The sequence below is a fragment of the Dendrobium catenatum genome, unplaced genomic scaffold (genome assembly GCF_001605985.2).
Source record: "Dendrobium catenatum unplaced genomic scaffold, ASM160598v2 fragScaff_scaffold_943, whole genome shotgun sequence".
Classification (NCBI taxonomy): domain Eukaryota; kingdom Viridiplantae; phylum Streptophyta; class Magnoliopsida; order Asparagales; family Orchidaceae; genus Dendrobium; species Dendrobium catenatum.
Window position 1 is genome coordinate 602,924 of NW_021319405.1, and position 21,458 is coordinate 624,381.

A 21,458-nucleotide genomic window follows, 5' to 3' on the forward strand; every position below is an offset into this window, starting at 1 on the left:
AAAAAAATCCATTTGCATCTTCTTATTTTCTTATGTAGATCATCCTTTAAAACTATGGGAGCGAGTTATGGAGCATAGGTTGCGGCATGATACTAATATTTCTCAAAATCAGTTTGGATTCAGGACGGGTAGGTCGATTATGGAAGCCATACATTTATTAAAAGGTTTGATGGAGAAATATACAGAAAATAAGAAGGATCTACATATGATATTTAGTGATTTAGGAAAAGCATATGATAAAGTAACAAGAGAAGTGCTATGGAGAGTTCTTGAAAAGAATGGAGTTAATAATGCTTATATTCAAATCATTAAAAATATGTGTGCAGGAGATATTACTTGTGTTCAAACACAAGGTGGTTTGACCAAGCATTTCCTTATTTCGGTTGGGTTACATCAAGGATCTGCCTTAAGCCCATATCTTTTTGCTTTAGTCATGGATGTTCTCACTAGACATTTGCAAGAGGATGTACCTTGGTGTATGCTTTTTGCTGATGATATTCTTCTTATTGATAAGACTAGAGAGGGAGTTGAAAGTAAACTTGAATTATGGAGGTCAACATTAGAGATTAAAGGTTTTCTCTTGAGTAGATCTAAAACGGAATGTATGGAGTGTAATTTTAGTAGTAATGGACCTAGTGAGGGGATTGTGACTTTGAGCGATCAAGTCATTAATAAGAGTACATGTTTTAGATATCTTGGATCTATTGTTCAGACTAATGGTGAAATAGATGGGGATATTATCAGCAGAATTCAAGTTGGATGGTTGAAGTGGAGGAATGCATCGGGCTTGTTGTGTGATAGAAAACTACCCCTCAAACTTAAGGGAAAATTCTATAAGATGGTAGTGAGGCTTGCAAAGCTTTATGGTGTTGAATGTTGGCCATTAAAAGAGAAGCATAATACTAAGTTAAGTGTGGCAGAGATGAGGATGCTCAGGTGGATAGCATACGAAATAAGCATATATGTGAAAAGGTTGGAGTAGCTCCAGTATAGGATAAGATTAGAGAGAGTCGCCTTAGATGGTTTGATCACATAAAGCGGCGGCCTTCTAATGACCCGGTTAGGAGAGTAGAGGTATTAGATTTGACTTATGTTAAGAAAGGTAGAGGCATACCTAAAAAGACTTGGTTAGAAAATATTAGGAATGACCTTTCTTTATTAGATTTAAACGAGAATTTGACTTTTAATAGGACACAATGGAGAAAAAAGATTCATGTAGCCGACCCCACGTAGTGGGATAAAGGCTTGATGTTGTTGTTGTTGGTGCATCTTCTTATTTTCTTCTCTTTTGGTTGTTCAATGATATTCTAAGTGTGATTTTTTTAGTGTTCATTTTTCGCTGGCATCTGTCCAGTTCTTGTTTTCTAGTGTTTCAAATAGAATTTGTGGTATTGTAATGGAATTAGAGTTGATATTTGTAAAGAATGTTTTAGGTAAAAATTTAAAAAATTGACTTACAAAAATTAATTTATAAAAAATGAGAGGAAAATTTTAATTTTTGAAAACAGAACAAATTGACTGCCACATTGCGATGTCATCCATGACATGGAAATAATTGCCCTACACGTATCAACATTATTGCCACTTGGTAGAAAATAATCTGCTTCAAATTCCAGCCACATAAGAATTATATCCTTCAACTGTCTAAGTGTCATTTTTTGCTAGACATCAATTGGATTGCTATAGCCCTGATATACTTAAACACGAGCTCATCTGAAATGCCTTATGTACTAATGAATATAAGAGTTAAATGAGCTGTACCGTCAGTCATCTTATTATAAGTTCTGTTGAATTTTGCAGAGAAGGCACACAGGTCAGTGATACCTCACTAATATTTGGATGATTTATGAATTTAGCATGAAACCGTTGATTTCAATTATATATAGCCTATAATTAGCTTACAATCTTAGTATAATTAGAAGAATATCTTTGCTAAAATACACATCTTTGTTTCTATAATATTTAATAGTATGTTTTCAAAATTAGTTATCTAAACACTAAAATATTATATAACTGTTTTAAAGTCGGACTTATAATTAGACTTCTAAAAATTAGCCCTTCACCACCCTTTTTTTGAATAAATGAAAACAATCTATGTCTCTATAGATGACGAGTTTAGCAAAATAAAAGTTATTTTCTAAACATGATAGCATGTTTCAAGCAACAAAAATAATCCAGTTATATGTTGCCATGATAAATTTGGAAAAACAAAAGCTAATTTTTAAATAGAAAAAACATGTTTAAAGCTACGAAATAATCTAGTTTTTCGCAGATGATGAATTTGAGAAAACAAATGTTTTTTAAATATGAAAAGTACGTTTCATATTTTTAAGAATTATTTAGATTCAAATTTTAAACCAAAAAAAAACCCCCAAATTTTGTCATAGGGAAAGAAGACTGCCACTTGTATCTTGGGCGAAATAGTACTCTTGTCACTGGGAGAATATGCTCATTGCCAACGGTTCTGGAAAAATTGGAGTTTCGTCACTTGAAATTACAATTTTTTTTTGAGCAAAAATGTGAACGATTGGAAGAATGAGGGAGAGTTGGGTGAGAATTTGGGCTTAATTAGACCCTTAGGCTAGCCCAACAAAAAAAAGTCATGTGGAAAGCAATTTCTAGCACGTGAGGATAATGTTGCCATGTGGTGGACAAAATCCATTTGGTTTGTTTTCAAAATTAAAAAATCTCCCCTCCATTTTTATATAAATAATTTATCAAAAATTCTGTTATTTCAATTTTGCCGGGGCTTTATGGGCAGGAGAATAATTTTGAAGAGATGTGTATTAGGGATGAGACATAGAAGAGAATGTGCCATGATAGGTAGATAATTGCCTCATTCGTAATGATTGCAGATCTTGAGCTTGATGGGGATTTTAATTGGGCTTATTCATTTCTTTATAAAGTCAAAAGGGCACACTATCTGGATTGTTTGGAGGTTGTTTGTAGGATTGTTTCATCAAACTTATCTTTAGTTGAGAGTTTTCTCCCTGAAGATTATTTCAATTGGAAAAAAAAATATTTCTCCTCAAAGGGGACCATTCTAAAATTGAGTTTTTTGGTGATAGGATGATAGTTGTTATACCCTTTCGGGTGAAGGAATACCCAATTAAGACACATTTGAGAGCTTTTAGTTCAAGTTTATTCCTATGTTGTTTGAAGATGTGAAGATAGGCTGTGCAATTAAAGATTTTTGTAAGAATTTTTTAGAGGAAGTTATTTATGGGAAAGATTTCAGCCAGATAACTCATATGATTTTTTAAGCCAATCATTTATTCATTGAATATGTGACAGTTGTTATTACTCTGTAATATTTTTTTACGCTTGATTTTTTCTTTTTGCTACTCCATTTTATGGGAGTGTTATGACATGAGGAATTCTAGATGATACGTTAATTTTAGAAGAAAGATAATAATGTGATTAAAATAATCTCAAGCATCGTTATCAGTTTGAACCATTATGATGAATCATTTTTATATCATGGAAGTTAAAAAATTGGGGATTAATGATGACATCAAAATTTTGTTTGATAATATAGACTCATGTAATTTGAATGCAATCATCAATGAATGTGTTAAATTCTCTTGCTTCAGAAATGTTGGGTATTCTGAAAGGTCCCTAAATGTTAGAGTGAACTATTATGAGTGGAAAATTTAAAATAATTTTTCATGAAAAAATAGGACGATGATATTTGACAATTTTGTAAGTCTCACAATAAAAAAAAATTCTGGTTTATATTCAAAAGAAGAGAAGGAAACTTGCATTGTAGGATTTTGAAAGAAGGATGCTTTAGCCTATAATGATATTCCCAAATGGCTTCTGCATTTAAGGTGGAATTGAAGGAACATGACATTTGATTTTTATTTCAATAAGGCAAATCCCATCATTTACTCTAGTCTTGAAATGCACAATTATTAGCAAAAAAATATTATCTTGCAATGTCATCTTTATTTGATTTTATGAAATGATAAAATATTTACTTCAAGATGAGTAACATGCAGTAAGTTTTTGAGGGTAAGTATGGAGAAAAGTAAATATTTTCTTAACAAACAATAGTTATTTGAGTTATTGGCTATTTGCATTTTCTATTGTTGGGGTTGGATTTGTAGGTTTGGTAAGGTTGGTTATGTGGTGAATCGCTCTTGTATATAAAATCTGGGTGTGAGTGGAATTATTTAAGGCTTTGATAACATAAAAATTACCAGTTATATCATTTTGAGCTAGAGAGTATGTTTTGGATAGTTTTTTCATAGTTGAGAAAATTTTTGAGCTTATCAATTTCTTCTAAACTGAGCATTTTTTATTCTACATGATAGTCCTCTTTTTGGCGACCTCTTCTATTTAGTCTATAGCTTGAGGGCTTTCTATTTCCTGCATTTTTTTTATATCATTTCTTCTTGCAATTGTTGTATCATAGATTACTTGTGAAGAAGGCTTTTGCCCTTCTTTAGGGACATAATTTGTATTAGTAAATCCCTTATCTTAAGGTTCAGTAGTTATGGTGGATTTTTTGAAAACCAAAGCTCTGCGTATTATATTCATCTTTCCATCTTGGACTCCTATGATAGAAAAAACTTAGGGTCTGTTTGGGGCTGCTGCAGAGAGGCTATTGTCTGGAAAATAACTTTTAAAATCTGCTATAGGTATAATAAATGTTTTTTAAAGTTGAACATTAGCTTTCTTACAACTCCCACACATCAGCATATCTGGTTGCAAAAAGTTGCTTCTTGCCATAAACATTTTTGAAAAACACTTGGTAAGCAGCAAAAAACAGTAGCCAAACATAAGTGTAGTTGTAGTATGAAAATAAATTAGTAAGAAAATTGTCTTAAATAGACCCTTAATTTAGTGATGGCTGGTTTTCTTTGCTTTAGATTTGTACATGAATTTAGTCGACATTATTATGGAGTCTTGCAAGGAAATGAAACATCGTCTCTCATTTTACAAATTGCTTGAGAATTATCACATCCTTGCACACTGTAATGTTGAAATTTTGGTAATAAACCTTCATATCAATAAAGTTCTCAATAAGGGGAATGTAGTTGGTTGATTGTTGAATCTATATTTTGATGTGATAGATAAGTGCATGGTCCTTCACTTTTAAGTAGGTTTGTTTAACACTTTAACTACACCCCACACTTCTTTTGAGGTATATATATATATATATTTAACTACACCCCACACTTCTTTTGAGGTATATATATATTTCAAGCGTCATTTATTCCACAAGATCATGGAATTTCCGTTATTCCAAAGTACAATCTTTAGGTCTTTTGGCTCCGAAGGAGTATCCGCAAGGTGACGGATGTTTCATTTTCCTTTCAGAATGGCATTTACAATTTGGGACCACCTTAGTTTGTTTCTCTCGTTGAAGCGATATGGGACTTATAGGCATTGGAGTTCTCATTTAGTGTGACTTTGATCATTCATGATATCTGATTCCTTGGAAGTGAAGTCAAAGATATTAGACAACATGAAGAGAAGAAGTTCAATTTCTACAAGGAGAGAAAATAAAGGTTGGAAGAAGCATATCTTAGCCTTGTGTTGATATCAATTAGAAAAAAAGATAATTTATTTTTAATATTATTGCTTGATTCTGTATAAAGTGTGCAAGTCAAAATAAATAAAGTTATCTAGAAAAATGGAAATAAAAGGTCCGTAGGAGGGGTTGGTGGTCAGAAGAGAAAGAGGAGACACTCAGATTGTAACCTAAGATCGTAAGAGAATCAATTCAATGGTTAGAATACTTATTCCATCTGTTTAAGGTTTCTTACCAAGATTGATTGATTTTTAGTCCCCGTAATCATTCAACATGTATGCTATTAAACGGTCTAAATAAATTATTGGTTATGATTAAATATTTAATTTTATCATAAGGAATTATTTGGAAGTCCGTATTTAGTCTCTTTCATAATTGTGCTTAATTTGTGCTATGAATCAACAATAGTTGACTTGTTACTGGGTATGAGAATATGATTACTATTACCCTAGCAAGTCGGATGTTCATGCTTACCCTTTTACCATTTGATATGTCCGACCAGCAACAGCATTATTGGGTTCTGGCCAAATCTGGCATAGTTGGCAGAAGTACCTTTGATAAACTTTGTTTTCTCAAATAAAAAAGGTTGTATATTCATGTTTAGCCATGTACTATTTAATATGTCCATTTTTCTCAAGAGAAATCTAGTATAGTTGGAAGAAATAACTTTGCTGAACTTTGTTTTCTCAAATAGTAATTGTTGTTAATTTGAATTCGTTATCAATGTTAATAAATTGTACGCTACTTGTCTAAATCTTGCCTAAAAATCAACTAACTAGGGCTTCTTTAGAGCAGTCAACCTTTGGCACTTTTCCCTGGACTACCAGATGGGGACATCAGAGCATGAATCAAAGGCGCGACCATCGATCTACGGCCATGATTGCGTCGATGAACTTTGAGTTATTTCATGAATTTGTTTTATTTTGTTATTTGTCTTTTATTATTATGTTGTAATTGTTTTTTCGTTTTTACCCCTTAAATGGATATCATATGTAAGCCCTGAGGGCATTGCCGTCTTTCTTATTTTGAGTCTTTTTGTACGAGGCTATTTATAGCCCTCATGTTGCTCTTCTAAAGTTAATGAATGAATGAATGATTTATCAAATATTATTTTCTTGTGTGAATTCTCATGAGAGCTTGAGAGTCATGGAGAAGGATCCCTAGGAGAGGGAAGAACTCGGATCACCCACCAACCTTGCAGACGGCCGAGTTCGCAGTTTTATTTTCTTTCTCTTTCTCTTCCTCCTCCCATCACCACCTTCGGCTTTACTACTTCCTCCCTTGTCTAGCGGCCGGCCATCCTAGCTTGTCCCATCCGACGGCTAGGTCCAACCACCACCCGAGCCATCATCCCACCCACAAATTTCCCCAAGCCACTTCACCCCAAACCGCCGGCCTTCCCCTTTTCCCCAACCCAAGCAAGCCGCCGGCCACCTTCTAGCCTTACCCCCTTTGGGTTTATTTCCTAATCAAGATTGCCATAATCTTAGTTGGATTTTGAATTCAAATTCACCCAATTTGAAATTTAAAATCTTTCCTAAAATTATAAAATCTATTTTAGGAAAGTTTTCAATCTTGAGTGCGTTTGAATTTTAAATTTTAATGGGATTTAATTAAACCTTTCCTATTTCCTAAATCCAAATTAAGAAACCCCAAATCCCATCCCCTAATCCCTCCTAGCTCCATGATGCTGCCGGCCCTATGTTACCCTCAGCTCCTCTCCACAAATTCCACTCCCTCTTGACTACTTTCCATATGCCGGCCCTATGTTACCCTCAGCTCCTCTCCACAAATTCCACTCCCTCTTGACTACTTTCCATAAGCATCTGCTCTTAATTTAGGAAGGTCTAATTTCAAAATTCAAAATTATTTGAATTTGAAATTCTTTCCTAATTTAGGAAACCTATTTTGGGAAAGTTTCTTATTAAATCATTTTGAATTTCCAATTAATAAGGATTTAATTATTTCTTCCCTAATCCCCTACTCATAAATTTGGACACTTTCCAAATCTCTTTAAATCTGAATTTAATTGGAGATTCCCTTCTCTTAATTAAATATCCTATGTTTGGAAAGAGATTTAAAGCCCCCGCCACCCCCCCCCCCCCCCCCCCCTCTTCCTTTTTTTTCGGACTAGTTCATAAGGGCTTAACAACTTGCCTATAAGCCCTTTCCTTAGTTAACATCCTAAGTTTGGAAAGGGATCATAAATTCCCCATCCAATCACAAGCAAGGTTGCTGCCTCCCCCTTTCCCTTCCTACGTAATTAAACTACTCCCTAGACTCTCAAATGCAGCCATCTCCAACTCTCTCTCAGCCCTAGCCGTCCTTTCCCAAGTTCTCCCCACGTTGCCTTCCTTTTTCCTAAAATTCCTGCTAGTTGTTCCCTCATTCCAGCAAGAGCATCTTGCTGTCCTGCACCCCTGAGGATCACAGGTTGCTGTCCAAAGTTTTCCAGCATCATAAAGAAGCTGCCCAAGGCTTTTCTGAGCAATATAGGTTGCTGTTCAGAACAGATTTCTGCATTCCGGACAGATTCTACCTGCTATCCTGAAGTTTATACACAGTAAACTGCTGTCCTGCATATCCAGAATCGACTTCCTGCTGTCCTAAGCGTCCTCAACCCCAGTCCAACTGCTCCAGCCGAAGAATTTCACTGTCCAGGAGCCCCAACCGCGGGGAGTTGATTAAGGGACTTGTTTCCGGACTTGGACCTCGGTGAACTTCTTCCCCTTTTCAATTACTTTCCTAATCCTCTAATCTTGTAGGTGATGATTCACAAAGGAGACGAGCTTCACCTTCGCCAAAGCTTAGTAAACGTAGGATTTCGCTTCGCCATTACCAAAGCTTAGTAATCGTAGGATTTATCTTCGCCATTACCGAAGCTTAGTAAACGTAGGATTAAATACACTCTCTATGCTTCTAATCTAATGGTTAGATTAGAGATTTTGTTTAAGGCTATTTACTTTGCATGTTTTTGAATTTCTAACTTGTTTTTATTCTCCAAGTGCTTGACATGTGACTTAGCCTAAATGGAAGTGACCGCTCTTATGTTTTATTTGATTGTTTTAATTTGCTAATAGTTCTAATTTTAATTGCTCTTATCAAGAAATTGTGCAAATTCTTATTTCATCATTTTAAAGCATATAGTCCTACATCACTACCTAGCATATTTCAGGTGTTGATCATATGGTTCTTAGTTCGTGTCAATTACATTAAGACTTTTGGATACCAATAACCATTTTGGAAAGCTTTATATTATTTAAAATGTAGATTGCTTTGTGCTGTATTGTACCTTGCAGTAGCTCCCCATATTACTTTTGACTTGCAATCTGCATTGGCTAGTTGGTGCTAATGAGGTCACCCTTCCAAGCTTAAGCATTTTTCACATGAATTCCCATTTTTAATTTCTATTAGGAGTATGTTGAAACTGTCCAAGTATTAATCTTGAATCCTTAATATGTGATGTAGAAACTTTGGAAAACACTTCTTTAAATGCTAGTTTGGAGAATATATATATTTTTAGCAAGATTTCTTCTTTTAATGCTACATGCTTGTGCTTTTGAGATAGACTGCTTGATTTATATTAATGGAACGCTTGTAAATGTTCTGTGAAACTAACTGACGCTTGAGTTCAGGTGAAAATTTATGAGGGAAGTATGTCTAGGAGTCCAAGCAGAAGCAGAAGCAGAAGCAGAAGCCGTAGTAGAAGTCCCAGAAAAAGGAAGAGTCGAAGGTGTGCTTGATGGTTTTTTCACTGCTTTGTTAGTTCGTTCTGAACTGGTTGGCCGCCTAAGTTTAACTTTGTATTTTTTGTAGCAATTCCTTGGACCGCCATGCTGTGAAACGAGCTTCTAAATCAATCTCTCCGAGGCTCAAGTCTGCTTCCCCAGCCAGGTTGCCAAGTTACATTTGTTTTTGAGCTAGTGATCTGAAGAAGCTCTTGATAGTATTTTATAATTTTTCAACAACATTTATGTGTCAACTATAAGCGACTTTAAGATTGACACTATAAATGTACCTAAAGTACTGCAAGGCGCAATCTGGATCTTTTTGCCTGGCATCTCTTTCTACACCTTTTTTTCGGTAGTTAGAGCTATTTAACAGTGGAAAGCTTATATGCTGAACTTCTTTTGTTTCATTTCTGTTATTGCAGGTCATCATCGAAATCCAGATCAGCTTGATCCTGTTAGGTATGATTCTTTTATTTGTTTTCATTTCCATCCGTTATACTGGAACATCTATTTGAACAGCATATTCATATCTGTTTAGAGCTAAATTTCTGTATGATGTCTGCTATCTTGTGATGTCTAATACAATCTTCCAGGCACACGTGCTTCTTCTAAACAGCTAAATAGAGGAAGATGAATCTCTTAATTGCCCAGCTTAATTTAATTATGTTTTCCCTAAATGTTGGTAATGTTGGCTAATTCCTTATGCATATCAATAACTTGTTTGTGTATTGATTATATTTCATTCAAGAAAGCACTAGAGTTTTGGAAACCAGTCTGCCTTTTTACCTCAAATTCGGTTTATTTTTCTCGATGTCCAGAAGAAAGTGGTTGCTGGAGAAATACATGTTTTGCTTTTCGTATAATTGGCTAATACATGGTTATTTCTCTTGTTTTAGTCTTCAAACTGCTAGGTGCGCAGCTATTTCATTGATGTGTTTTGGTGCAACTAATCACATTTACATTTAAATTAATTTACATGAATCTGTTATGCCTAGTAGGATGTGTCCTGGGCAACCCCATCAATGAAATAGCTGGTGCAGCTAATCACCTGATGTATGGTACTGGTCAGCATAGACCTTAAGCTAACTGCTAACCTTTGTGTAATAAAAGAATAACAATTACTGGTAGTTTGCTTTATTTTTCTAGTCCATCACCTTGTTTTTAATAAGTTTACTTCCCTCTGTATTTGTTTGGATAGGGCCTAAGAGTTAGGAGGTGGGTTATAAATATCCAAATTTGAATTGACGCTAACCTATTTAGTTTGATGGTAAATTTTAACATAAGATCATGTTTCCTACTAAGCCAACATATTGGATGACGATTTTCTGGGGCACCACCTTTCAACGCGTGGGTGAAGCTGAAGTTATAATGCGCATGAGCCTAGTTCATCCCCCCTATGGCCCTTCATTTCCTTTGCCTGGCCTAGTTCATCCCCCTCTGTTTCGCCCCTTCGGTTCACCTTACACACCGATTCTTTCCCCCTTGTGCTGGCTGTTTGTTGGCTGTGTCCTACTAGCCTTTCGGGTGTTGCTTCCTTCGGTTGTTTTATAGCCTTCCGCCTCCCCTTTGCTGATTGGATAGCTTAGGGGGCTGTTTGGCTACCTCTCCTCTCCTATATATGGTGGCTAACTTGGGCAACAGTTTTATGGCCTCCCCCCCTTTCTTTGCTGATTGTTTTGGCTGTTTGGCTCCCTTTTTCTACTATAAATTGTGGCTGTTTTGGAGCATATTTAGAGAGAGTTATGTATTAAATTTTGGAGCTAAAAACCTGCGGGTTTCTTCTTGCATATAGCTTGCGAGCTAGTCCCCTTTCTCTTCCTATCTCTATGACTTCGTCTCGGGCTTATCTAATTCTTCTCGTCGCAAGTGTCCACCCCATTTGTATCTTTCTTCTTGATGTAGGCAAGGGGGGTTCAAAACAAGTTGGATTTATTTTTGGCGAGCCTTAATATTCCCTTCTAAATTCAGCCCATAAATGCTTAGTCTCTACTCTTTCAGCTCATAAATATGAAATTAATTGAGGATTTATTTGGTGCATTTCCCCTAGCTTTTGGCCTTTTGATTCCTTCCCATTTGTCTTCTCGGTTTTCTCCTGGCTGTTATTGTTCCCGTGACTTCCCTTTTCTGTTTTCCCCTGACTGTTGTGGTTCCCATGAAAATCCTGTTGGGGTTCCGCCCCCTTTTCCCTTGTCTCCTCGGTTTCTGCTGGTTACGTCCCTTATGTCCTGGATGTGTATGTATTTGGCTGATTTTTGGGATGTCTTTTCAGCTGTTGTTTGTGGTGTCTCTTGGCGTTCCATTCCCCTTGTTTATTAGGTTTTGAATAAGATTATAGGTGCTTTTTGGCTGCCCTCTTTTGGCCTATATATATGTGATGTTTTGGCAAATAGAAGAATGGTATGATGGTATTTTTGGAACTAGAGAACCTGAGAGTTTTCCTTCCTTCTTTGGAAAAGCTTGCGAGCTTGTTCCATTTTTCTCTTCTCCTCTAGGAAAGCTTGTGAGCTTGTCCTTTCTTCGTCTAGTCTTCTAACCTCTTTCTTTTATCTTCAAGTGCCACTCCATATGTATCATTCTTCTCAAAGCAAATGAAAAGCAAGTTTAGATGTTTAAGGTGTCTTTATTTTAAAAGTTTGTAAGCGGCGTTTGTAAGAGTCCTTTATATTATAAAAAGTGTCTTTTTGGGTATTTTTGTGTATTTTCTTTGTCCTAGGAAGTATATCATTTGATCGCAAAAATTTGGGGCTTTTCCCAAATTTTGCTTGCATCACTTCTCAATCAAGGAAAAAGCTGTTTTAGATGTTTTTATGTTTTAAAATTATGAGTTGTAAGGTGTCGTTGCAATGTGTTGTCCTTATTATATGTTATTATTAGGTATTTTGTCCTTTATGAAAGGAAGACTCTATTTTGTTTGCAATCTTAGGTTTTTTCTAAATTTTTGATTGCATCACATACTTGGTAAATGGGTGTGAGGGATGTTGATAAATCCCATGTATAAAAGACAGAATCCTCCTATGGATTGTGCCACCACCCATACTTTTTGTTGCATGTCTATTTTGACTTTTGATTTTGACTTCCTGATTGGCTTTTTAGAACTTTTGGAGTTATATTTGCCTTGTTCAATTTGACCTATAGCCTGGCCTGAATTTCACGGTGGATATTGAATCAATCTCGACCCTATCTAACACTCGGGTTTGACAAGCTTTAGATGCTGATTACCTCTTTTGGTTGCTTTTTATTATTCTCATTTTGTTAAACGGGGCTTATAAAATATTATCCAATTTGCTCTCATTGGCAAATCTTGCCTCATGAATTTTTTTTCTTGTAAATGCTTCACTCTGATAAGATTCATACTAGAAATGGTGTATGTATGATTATATATAAGAGTTTAAAGGTAATGTTGTAAAAATTAATAGAAATAGTGATAGAATTATAGCTTTAAAGATTGTTTGTTGATGCGAAGATTATTAATATTATAAGTACTTATGCTCCTTAAGTAGACTTATATATGAGTTCAAAATTAAAATTTTGGAATTTCTCGTTAGAATTAATACAAAAGATACCTCTTAAAGAAAAAAAATTATTGGAGGAGATTCAAAAGGACATATTGGTAGAGAGGTATATGATTTTAAAAATATTCATGATAGTTATGAGTTTGAAGCGACTAATGGAGGTTGTAAGATTATATTAGAATTTTTTTTAACTTATTATTTTGTAATTGTTAACATCTTATTTAAGAAAATAGATGAGCATCTAATCCCTTATAAGAATGGATATTGTAACTCAGATTGATTATTTTCTTATAAGAAAAATGTATCTTTTAGATTGCAAAAACTATAAAGTTATTCTAAGTAAAAGTTTATGTACCTAATGTTGGTTATTAGTTTTGGATTTCATGATAAAGAGGTAGAAAATAAAAACTAAATTAAAATGTTGTTCTAGTTAGATGGGGGCATTTAAATAATAGTAATAAAAATAATTTTGAGAATAAGATGCTAGATCATAAAATTTTATTTGTGCACGAGGAAGTTAATGTTATTTGAGAAATAGTTGCTAATAATACTTAGAATGTTGCAAAAGATGTGTTTAGAGTATCAAATGTAAAAGCTCCTATTAATAAAAATAGTTTCTTGTGGAATCAAAATGTGCAAGAAAAGATAAAAAATTAGGAAGATTTGTTATAAAAATTGATTTTGATATAAAAATTCTAATAATTGGGAAAGATTTAAAGATGCTGGTAAGGAGTCTAAGAAAGTAATATGCGCTGCAAATATTTTAGCTTTTAATTGATTATGGAGGGTGAAAGATATATGCAATAAGTTAGCCAAACATATATAAGAGTAGCAAGCATTTAGGTCAGGTGAAGTGTATTAAGGTTGAAGATCGAAAAATGCTTTTATTAGAAGAGGATATTCAATAAAGATAGATGATATATTTTTATGAACTCTTCAATGAAGATTATGAGAATGCGATTAACTTTAGTGACCTTAGTACCCTAAATGAAAATAAAATTTTTTATTTTTATCGACATATTAGTAAAATCGATGTTAGGGAGGCTTTAAAGAAAATGAAGTGTGTAAAAGCTATTGTACATGATGATATTCCAATAGAGGTGTGGAGATGCTTAGGAGATGAAGGAATTTCTTGGCTTACTAAACTTTTTAATATTATTTTGAAGACTAAACGATGCCAGATGAGTGGAGAATGAATATATTAATTACTATTTTAAAAGAAAAGGTAATGCATAAGATTGTGCTAGAATTATAGAGGAATTAAGTTAATGTGTCATACTTCAAAACTACAGGAGAGTTATGGAGCATAAGGTTGCGAGGTGATACTAATATTTTTGAAAATCAAATTGGATTCATGCCGGGTAGATAGATCTACATGGAAGCTATATATTTATTAAGAGGTTTGATGAAGTATAGAGAGAATAAGGAGGATTTACATATAAAATTTATTGATTTAGAGAAAGGATATGCTAAAGTTCTAAGAGAAGTTCCATGGAGAGTTCTAGAAAAGAAAGGGGTTAACAACACTTATATTCAAGTCATTAAGGAAATGTATGCAGAAGTGATTACTTGTGTTCAAGCACAAGGTAGTTTGAACAAATATTATCTTTTTTTAGTTGTATTACTTCAAGGGTTAGCCTTGAGCCCATGTCTTTTTGCTTTAGTCATGGATGTTCTCACTTCTCACTAGACATTTGCAAGAGGTTGTACCCTAGTGTATGTTTTTTGCTGATGATTTTCATAGGACTAAAGAGAGTGTTGATTGTAAACTTGAATTATGGAGGTCAACCTTAGAGGCTAAAGACTTTCACTTGAGTAGATCTAAAGTTGAATATATGGAGTGTAATTTTAGTAATAATAGATCTAGTGGGGGAATTGTGACTTTGGGTGATTAAGTCATTAATTAGAGTACATGTTTTTGATATCTTGATTCTTTTTTTTTTTTTTAATATCTTGATTCTATTGTTCATAGTGATGGTGAAATAGATAAGGATATTATTCGTAGAATTCAAGTTGGATGGTTGAAGGGGAGGAATGGATTGAGCTTGTGTGTAATAGAAAAATTCCCTCAAACTTAAGGGAAAATTCGAGAAGATGGTGGTTAGACCTGCAATGCTTTATGGTGCAGAATGTTGACAATTAAAAAAGAAGCATAATATTAAGTTAAGTGTTTGATGTGACATAAAATAGAGCAAAGACACAAATCTACCTTTCTTACAACATAAATAAATAGTTGCAAATTAAGAGACAACTTTATTCCTTCAAACAAAGACAAACATAAACATGATAAAAATATTATTAAAACAAAGATACGCTACAATTTATTAAAACTTAAGAAGAAAGATACTTGTGAAGTGGAAATCGTGGAGAGTAGGTAGAAAGTCTGAGACAAAATTTAAGAAAATAGGGAGGTCGAAGAGGATAGTAGAAAGTCTGAGACAAAATTTAAGAAAATAGGGAGTTCAAAGAGGATAGCTCGCAAGCTATTGAAAACCCAATGTGTTAATTCTCCAAAAATCATCACAGAACTCTCTCTAAAACAGTAGCAAACAACTCTCTCTCTCTCTCTCTCTATATATATATATATATATATATAAAGGAAACCAATCAGCCTTCCACAGGTGCCACCCAAGCATCCAATCAAAACATGGAAAAAATTCAAAGAACAAGGGACGATCAGACCAGGAGCCAAGCATCCCAACTACCAGCCCAGGAACCAAATCGTCAGGAAACCCAATAGACACCAAGGAAAGACACAACCAGCCCAGGAATCGAGGAGCCAACCAACCCAACAACCAGACACGACCAGTCAAGAACCCATCAGTCGAGGACTCCCAAACACCAAGCAGCCAAGGCCAAATGGGCCAAGCCCAATAGAAGAAAAACAACCCTCCTATAAATACTCATTTGAATTTTTTTTTTGGCCTACATCAATTTTGCAGAGATGAGAATGCTCGAGTGGATGAGTGGCTTTACTCTTAGAGACAGACAAGATACGAAATTGAGCTTATACATGATAACGTTGGAGTAGCTCTAGTGGAAGATAAGATTAGAGAGAGTAGCCTTAGATGATTTGATAGCACAGAACGGCGCCCTTCCGATGACCCGGTTAGGAAAGTAGATGTATTAGATGGGAGTTACCTTTAAGAATGGTAGAGGTAGTCCTAAGAAGGCTTGCTTTGAAAATATTAGAAATGACATTTCTTTATTAGATTTAAATGAAAAATTTCTCTCTTAAGAGAACAATGGACAAAAAGGATTCATGTTGCTTTATGTTGTTGCTGTTGATGTTGTCGGAAATGCTTCACTCTGTTTATTACAGCCTGCTAGTAAGCTCTGCTTGAACATTCTTCATGGATTTGATGGCCGAGTTGCATGTTTTAGAGTTAAATTCATGTCAGATGGAAATGGCTCGATAATTTTAATCTTGAAGGTGCTTATATTCTCATGAGCATGAAATCTCTGACATAATTATGTGATATACGGGTATCTGACCTTCTCTTTGAAACATTATCGTCTCTATTCTTAGCTTTAACTATTTTCTTGCGGACATCTAATAGCACATAAAGGTGATTTCAAAAGTTGGTGTTATTTTTCCTTTCTTTCAATCAAATCTTCAAGACATTCTAATCATTGGCCTGATTTTTTCCGTGTATTTGTAAAGTTCGTTTATTTTTCAATCTATTAGAAACTTGTTCTTTATATTTTAAATGCTTATTCTAGCATTTCAGTGTTATTATCTTCATACGAACTGGTGTTGGTGTAGCTCTGAATTGTTTTTTTTTTTTTTGCACAACTGCCCTTGCACAGGTTTGTTGAGTTCAGTGGGGTCGCTGCACCACCACAGCATGCACCATGCTGCCGTTCCCGGGAAGTAGCCATCTTTCTTTATCTACTATGGACTGCAATTTTGTGTCTACCAGTTAGTTCTGGAGCATCGGATTTTAAAAGTACAACTTCTTACTGTTGTGTTTATTTATCTTTAACTGCATTTCTTTGATATGACGTTTGTATTCTCTTCCAATGTTTGTCAACAAATTCAAACGAAAGCATGATAACGCTTACCTCCTCTGTTGAGGCTAAACATCACCGCAAAACGCTCCTTTCCTTTCTGATTTGATGATTTGCATGGTATGGAGTAAACATTGGGGATCATAGGAATGAAGTTAAATGAGTCATAAAATGAAATGAAGTGAAATATTAGTTAAACATTAAACTGAAGAGCTAAAAATATTAGGTTTGGAATGGTGAGTTTTGTTAGGAATTTAAATATTTAATGCTAAGAAAGATTTTGTACATGGTGCTTTCTCTTATTCATATGATACACTAGATTGAATTTATTTGTTGAGGTTGGTAAATATATACATGATCGATGAATAACTAAAGCATTATGAATAATTAAAAAAAAATTTAGTCAAGCAGGATCAATTGGTTGCGGGAATGCTTATAAAAGATATAAATATTGAATTATTTGGTGCTTGCCATTATTATGGGTAGTTTGAGTGATTCATCTAATGTCTATTATTGTAGAGATAAATTAAGAGCAAACTATTGAAGATAAATTTGGATAGTTATAGTAAGATCCAAAAATAAGTTCGGCACGCATTTAGACATTTGAGTGCGATGAGTTGCAACTTCTAACGTCTTCAAGCATTTGGCTTCAGCTAAAAGTAGAAGATAATAAACTTTTTGTTATAAATCCTCTTTGCATCGCGTATCAGTTATCTGCTTGAAAATTTTCTTCTGAGTTGAATTTTCTTGTTGTAATTGAATGGCCACATGCAAATATTTTTGTTTCATGTTTTGCAATCGAAATAGTACATTTGCTTTATATCCACGAACATATATATGAGTAATTTTACTTATCATTGATACCCATTTATGTTCTTTGTACCCTTTGCTTGCTGATGTAGTCCCTGCCTTCTTTTTATACGTATTAATATGATTTATTTCCGGTGGATAAATTACTCTTGGAAAGTTTATGATGTGTAGTCCAAGCCACGACATTTTCTAGCAGTTAAGAACAATTTTCATGATTAAACATTTAATTAGGAAGCTAATCTCTCTGATTTTAAAGAGTTTTGATGATACAAATTGTGAAACTGGCTTCATTAGTGGTCATAATAAAGAGAAAGGTACACTATTTGTCTTATTTTTGTATTCAGTCTTTAATAATCCATTAGAGTATTTATAGGGATATATGAGTTTTATGACCATTGCCTCTATTTATAGATTTATTTCTTGTAAATATGAAAGAAAATAAATAAGGCATATATTGGCTTGCTTTGATGCTATTTAAGGGAAGCTAATGTACCTCATATTTTTAACTTTTATGAAGCTTTTGTTGAGAAAAGTTCAATATATATTATATATATATATATATATATATCAGTTCCCATTATTATTTGACTATTACGTTAATTACTCTACCAAATATATAAATATTTACTAGAAATACAATATTTAATTTAATTTTTTAATTTATTTCAAGAATAGGTTTCTCAAATTTAAAATTATCAAACATTGATGGAATAGTTAATGTACGAACAATGGTAGATAACTTTTTTAGAGTAGGGGCTTTATAAACAAATAAAATAATGTATAAAAAATTAAAAGAACCTCTCGTAAGTTTAATAACAAAATAATGTAAATATCTTTAGTAAGAAGCACTAGTATATCTTTTGATGCAACTGAAGGAAAAAATTTTAGTGGCTTACCTTCTCTTTTCTTCGCGGTATGGAAATTTCGTAGTTCACTTATGGTTGGCTTAAACAGTCTTTAAGTTTTTATGAATTGGGGCTAATAATGTCATGGCTGGTTGACCAGTGATGGTGGATGATTTGATGGTATGTAACATAGACAATTAAGGTAAACTAAACATATTAGATATGCAAGTTTTAAATTCAAAATTTTTTAGTTGGTAGTAAAAACTCTAATTTAAGAAATTAAGATGAGCTATATTTTAATCTCAGCTTTTGTAATCTCTCATAAATAGGGTAAATTATTATGTCCGGACATCAATCTAGATGTGTCATGTTACTAAAATGTATCGGGACGCAGTGTATTCGGGTGACGTGGCGCGTCTGAATTGAGTGCCCGAATGTCTGATGATTGGACGTAATAGTTCGCCTGTAAATAGAGAAGTCAAATAGCTTCAACAACCTTTGTTTTTGAGAGAAAAAAAAAACCTAATGGTTATGGGTTGAGTCAGTGAGTCACATGCACCCAATACCCCTATCATAAATAGGCATGAACATATCTTTATCTTAATAAATGTTCGATACTCAATATGAATATTACTCGATATACACTGAAATTTTAAACATGTTATGAAGACAATTAAAGGATGAATAAGTTTAATTACATTTCACATTCATGATTAACAGTGCATAGCACAACAATTGTTGTTAGATATGCTAAATTATGGATAGTGTTGATCTTAAAGCTTGTAGCTTTTGGTATTGATGGTTGTATGTCTACTTTCTAAACTAGTTTTATATTTTAGCAGTTTGGTTGTATAGCTATCATAACTCACTTATCATAACAAACATGTTTAGATGTTTATGAATGAATTGATTTATTATTTCTCTTTCCATATCGTGATTATTGTGTTATTATATTACAATTCTAATGTATGTTTTATCTCAAATTATGTAATCTCCTAAGATGGGACAAAACACATTCTATGAATGAATGCACATAAATAAATAAAAAATGAAGCAAATTTGGTGTATTTTTGCTATTTATAAAATTAAAACCTATCTCTATTTCAAAATTTTCAATCAAATTTAATTTTTTATTCTTAATATTTTATCAAATTCTCAATAATTTAATTGCTATCATCTCAAATACATAAATTTATTAATTTGCTTGTTAAATTTATAAATTAGATTAATTTTGGTGTCATGCATTATATATTTGTATATACCTCAACGGATGTCTAATAGATGGTCGCATTAAAGGAACTCGCATTTGGAAGGACCTAGAAGCAAACTTACCCAATGCTTAATAGGTGCTATTCGCCCGAGCATATAGGAGGCTGTTCCTCATTGGAGGGAATCAAAGGTACTCATGTATCAAGGACTCGCCATTTGCATTATGAAGAAAGGATGTCAGCCAAAGCAACACGCCCTAATCTAGGGTTAGTGTTGTCACACCCCATAATTTAATTTGATGAAAAAATTATTATGTTATCATTTAATTACATAATCCAAACTACATTTCTTTTTATCAATATAAATAGAAATTATCGATCAAAACATCATTATATACACGTATTTATTTTCATAAAATTATGTATAGTAATTAGGATCTATACAATCATATAAGCATTCTGTGTCGAGTATAAAATAAAACAAAATAGAACTCACGTGCTCCTTTGTCTTGATTTGAAATTATTTAATCACATATAATGAGCTCATGAGTTTAGTAAATAATCAAATCCTACAATTAAATTCAATGCACGACAAAAAAAGCAATGCATTTACAAAGGACAACTATAATAATTAGTAGGAGGTTACTCTAAAGAGGAGATCATCTAAGGGTTTAGTACTAAGCTTGCATGTGCACATGCCCTACCAACATGTATTTAGAGAGAAAGAAATCTACGCGAATGTTGAGGCACTAATTAAATTAGCATTAAATGCATAAATTGCGGCTATTTGTCTCATCATTGCCAGCGGATTTGGTGGCTCTTCACCTACTTGCCCTACTTAATAATCGCCAATAACTATTTCGCACATACTCACCCACATTTCATCCACCGTGCATCTCACCATAAAATTTCATTTGCAAAGAGGCATTTCAAAAAAGCTAAATCATCATCTTAGAGCAAGACAACAAACTAACTATTCGATAACATTACCCAACCCATTACAATAACATAAAACCAATATGACAAAACATTCCAAGTATTCCACTCAGGGGCCGACCCAACCATATTTTTTAGGTGGGAGGGGGGAATTGCCCCCTAGAGCTTAAGGTGGATCCGTCGATGATTTTACTCATTACACAACACACACATGTAGTTACTCAATCATGCTTATAATATTAAAGTGCTCGTTTTAATAATAAAAAAATACAAATTATCTCAAACAAACTAAAAAAAAAATAATAGTTGCATCATGAAAGAAAAATACACAGGGTGAAGCTAACATCTCAAGCATGAAAATTTTATCAATACATAAATTTTTACTTAAAAATAAAGTGGTGCAAAGCTATTTATCGCCACGAAAAACCCCGGGCCCCTACAAATTCAACATCTTCTCCAAGAGGTTAAGTCACCTATAGCCACCACCTCCAGCTTAGTCCACCCATAAGGAGGAATAACGTTAACTTTCTTATTACTTTCAAATTCAGCTTTCTAGTTGAATTGAATACATGCATGAAATTCTCTCTTAAAAAAATGGACACATTTTTTAAAAAAAAAGTTTCTCACGTAATTATATGCATATATTCATAATCTATTATTCTCTCTAATATTTTTTTATATATTTGGGTAGTAGGAGATGACATTATAGTACTTCCTTTTCCCTTAAATTATGCTTTAATCCATTTTGTTTGCATTACTTCTTTCACGTTGTCCTTTTGAATAACAAATATGTAAATAATTTATTACTTTCAAAAATTAATGAACGGATATTATTTTTCCCCGTCATCACCTCCACCCGTCATCTC

General features: G+C 33.7%; 1 protein-coding gene across 3 annotated transcripts in view; it reads left to right on the forward strand.

Moving 5' to 3' along the window:
• Positions 1-16,894, forward strand: part of LOC110092313 (serine/arginine-rich splicing factor SR34A) — a 29,835-nt gene extending 12,941 nt beyond the window's left edge. For 2 of the 3 annotated variants that reach the window (XM_020816812.2, XM_020816810.2), the window contains 4 exons: positions 9,175-9,272; positions 9,356-9,433; positions 9,693-9,729; positions 16,593-16,894. In XM_020816812.2, the coding sequence (XP_020672471.1) occupies positions 9,175-9,272; positions 9,356-9,433; positions 9,693-9,720 (204 nt within the window). In that variant the 3' untranslated portion in view covers positions 9,721-9,729; positions 16,593-16,894. Of the gene's footprint in view, positions 1-6,334; positions 6,616-9,174; positions 9,273-9,355; positions 9,434-9,692; positions 9,730-16,592 lie in introns of those variants that run through there. The other variant, XM_020816811.2, reaches the window with a different exon arrangement.
• The last annotated feature ends 4,564 nt before the right edge of the window (positions 16,895-21,458 follow it).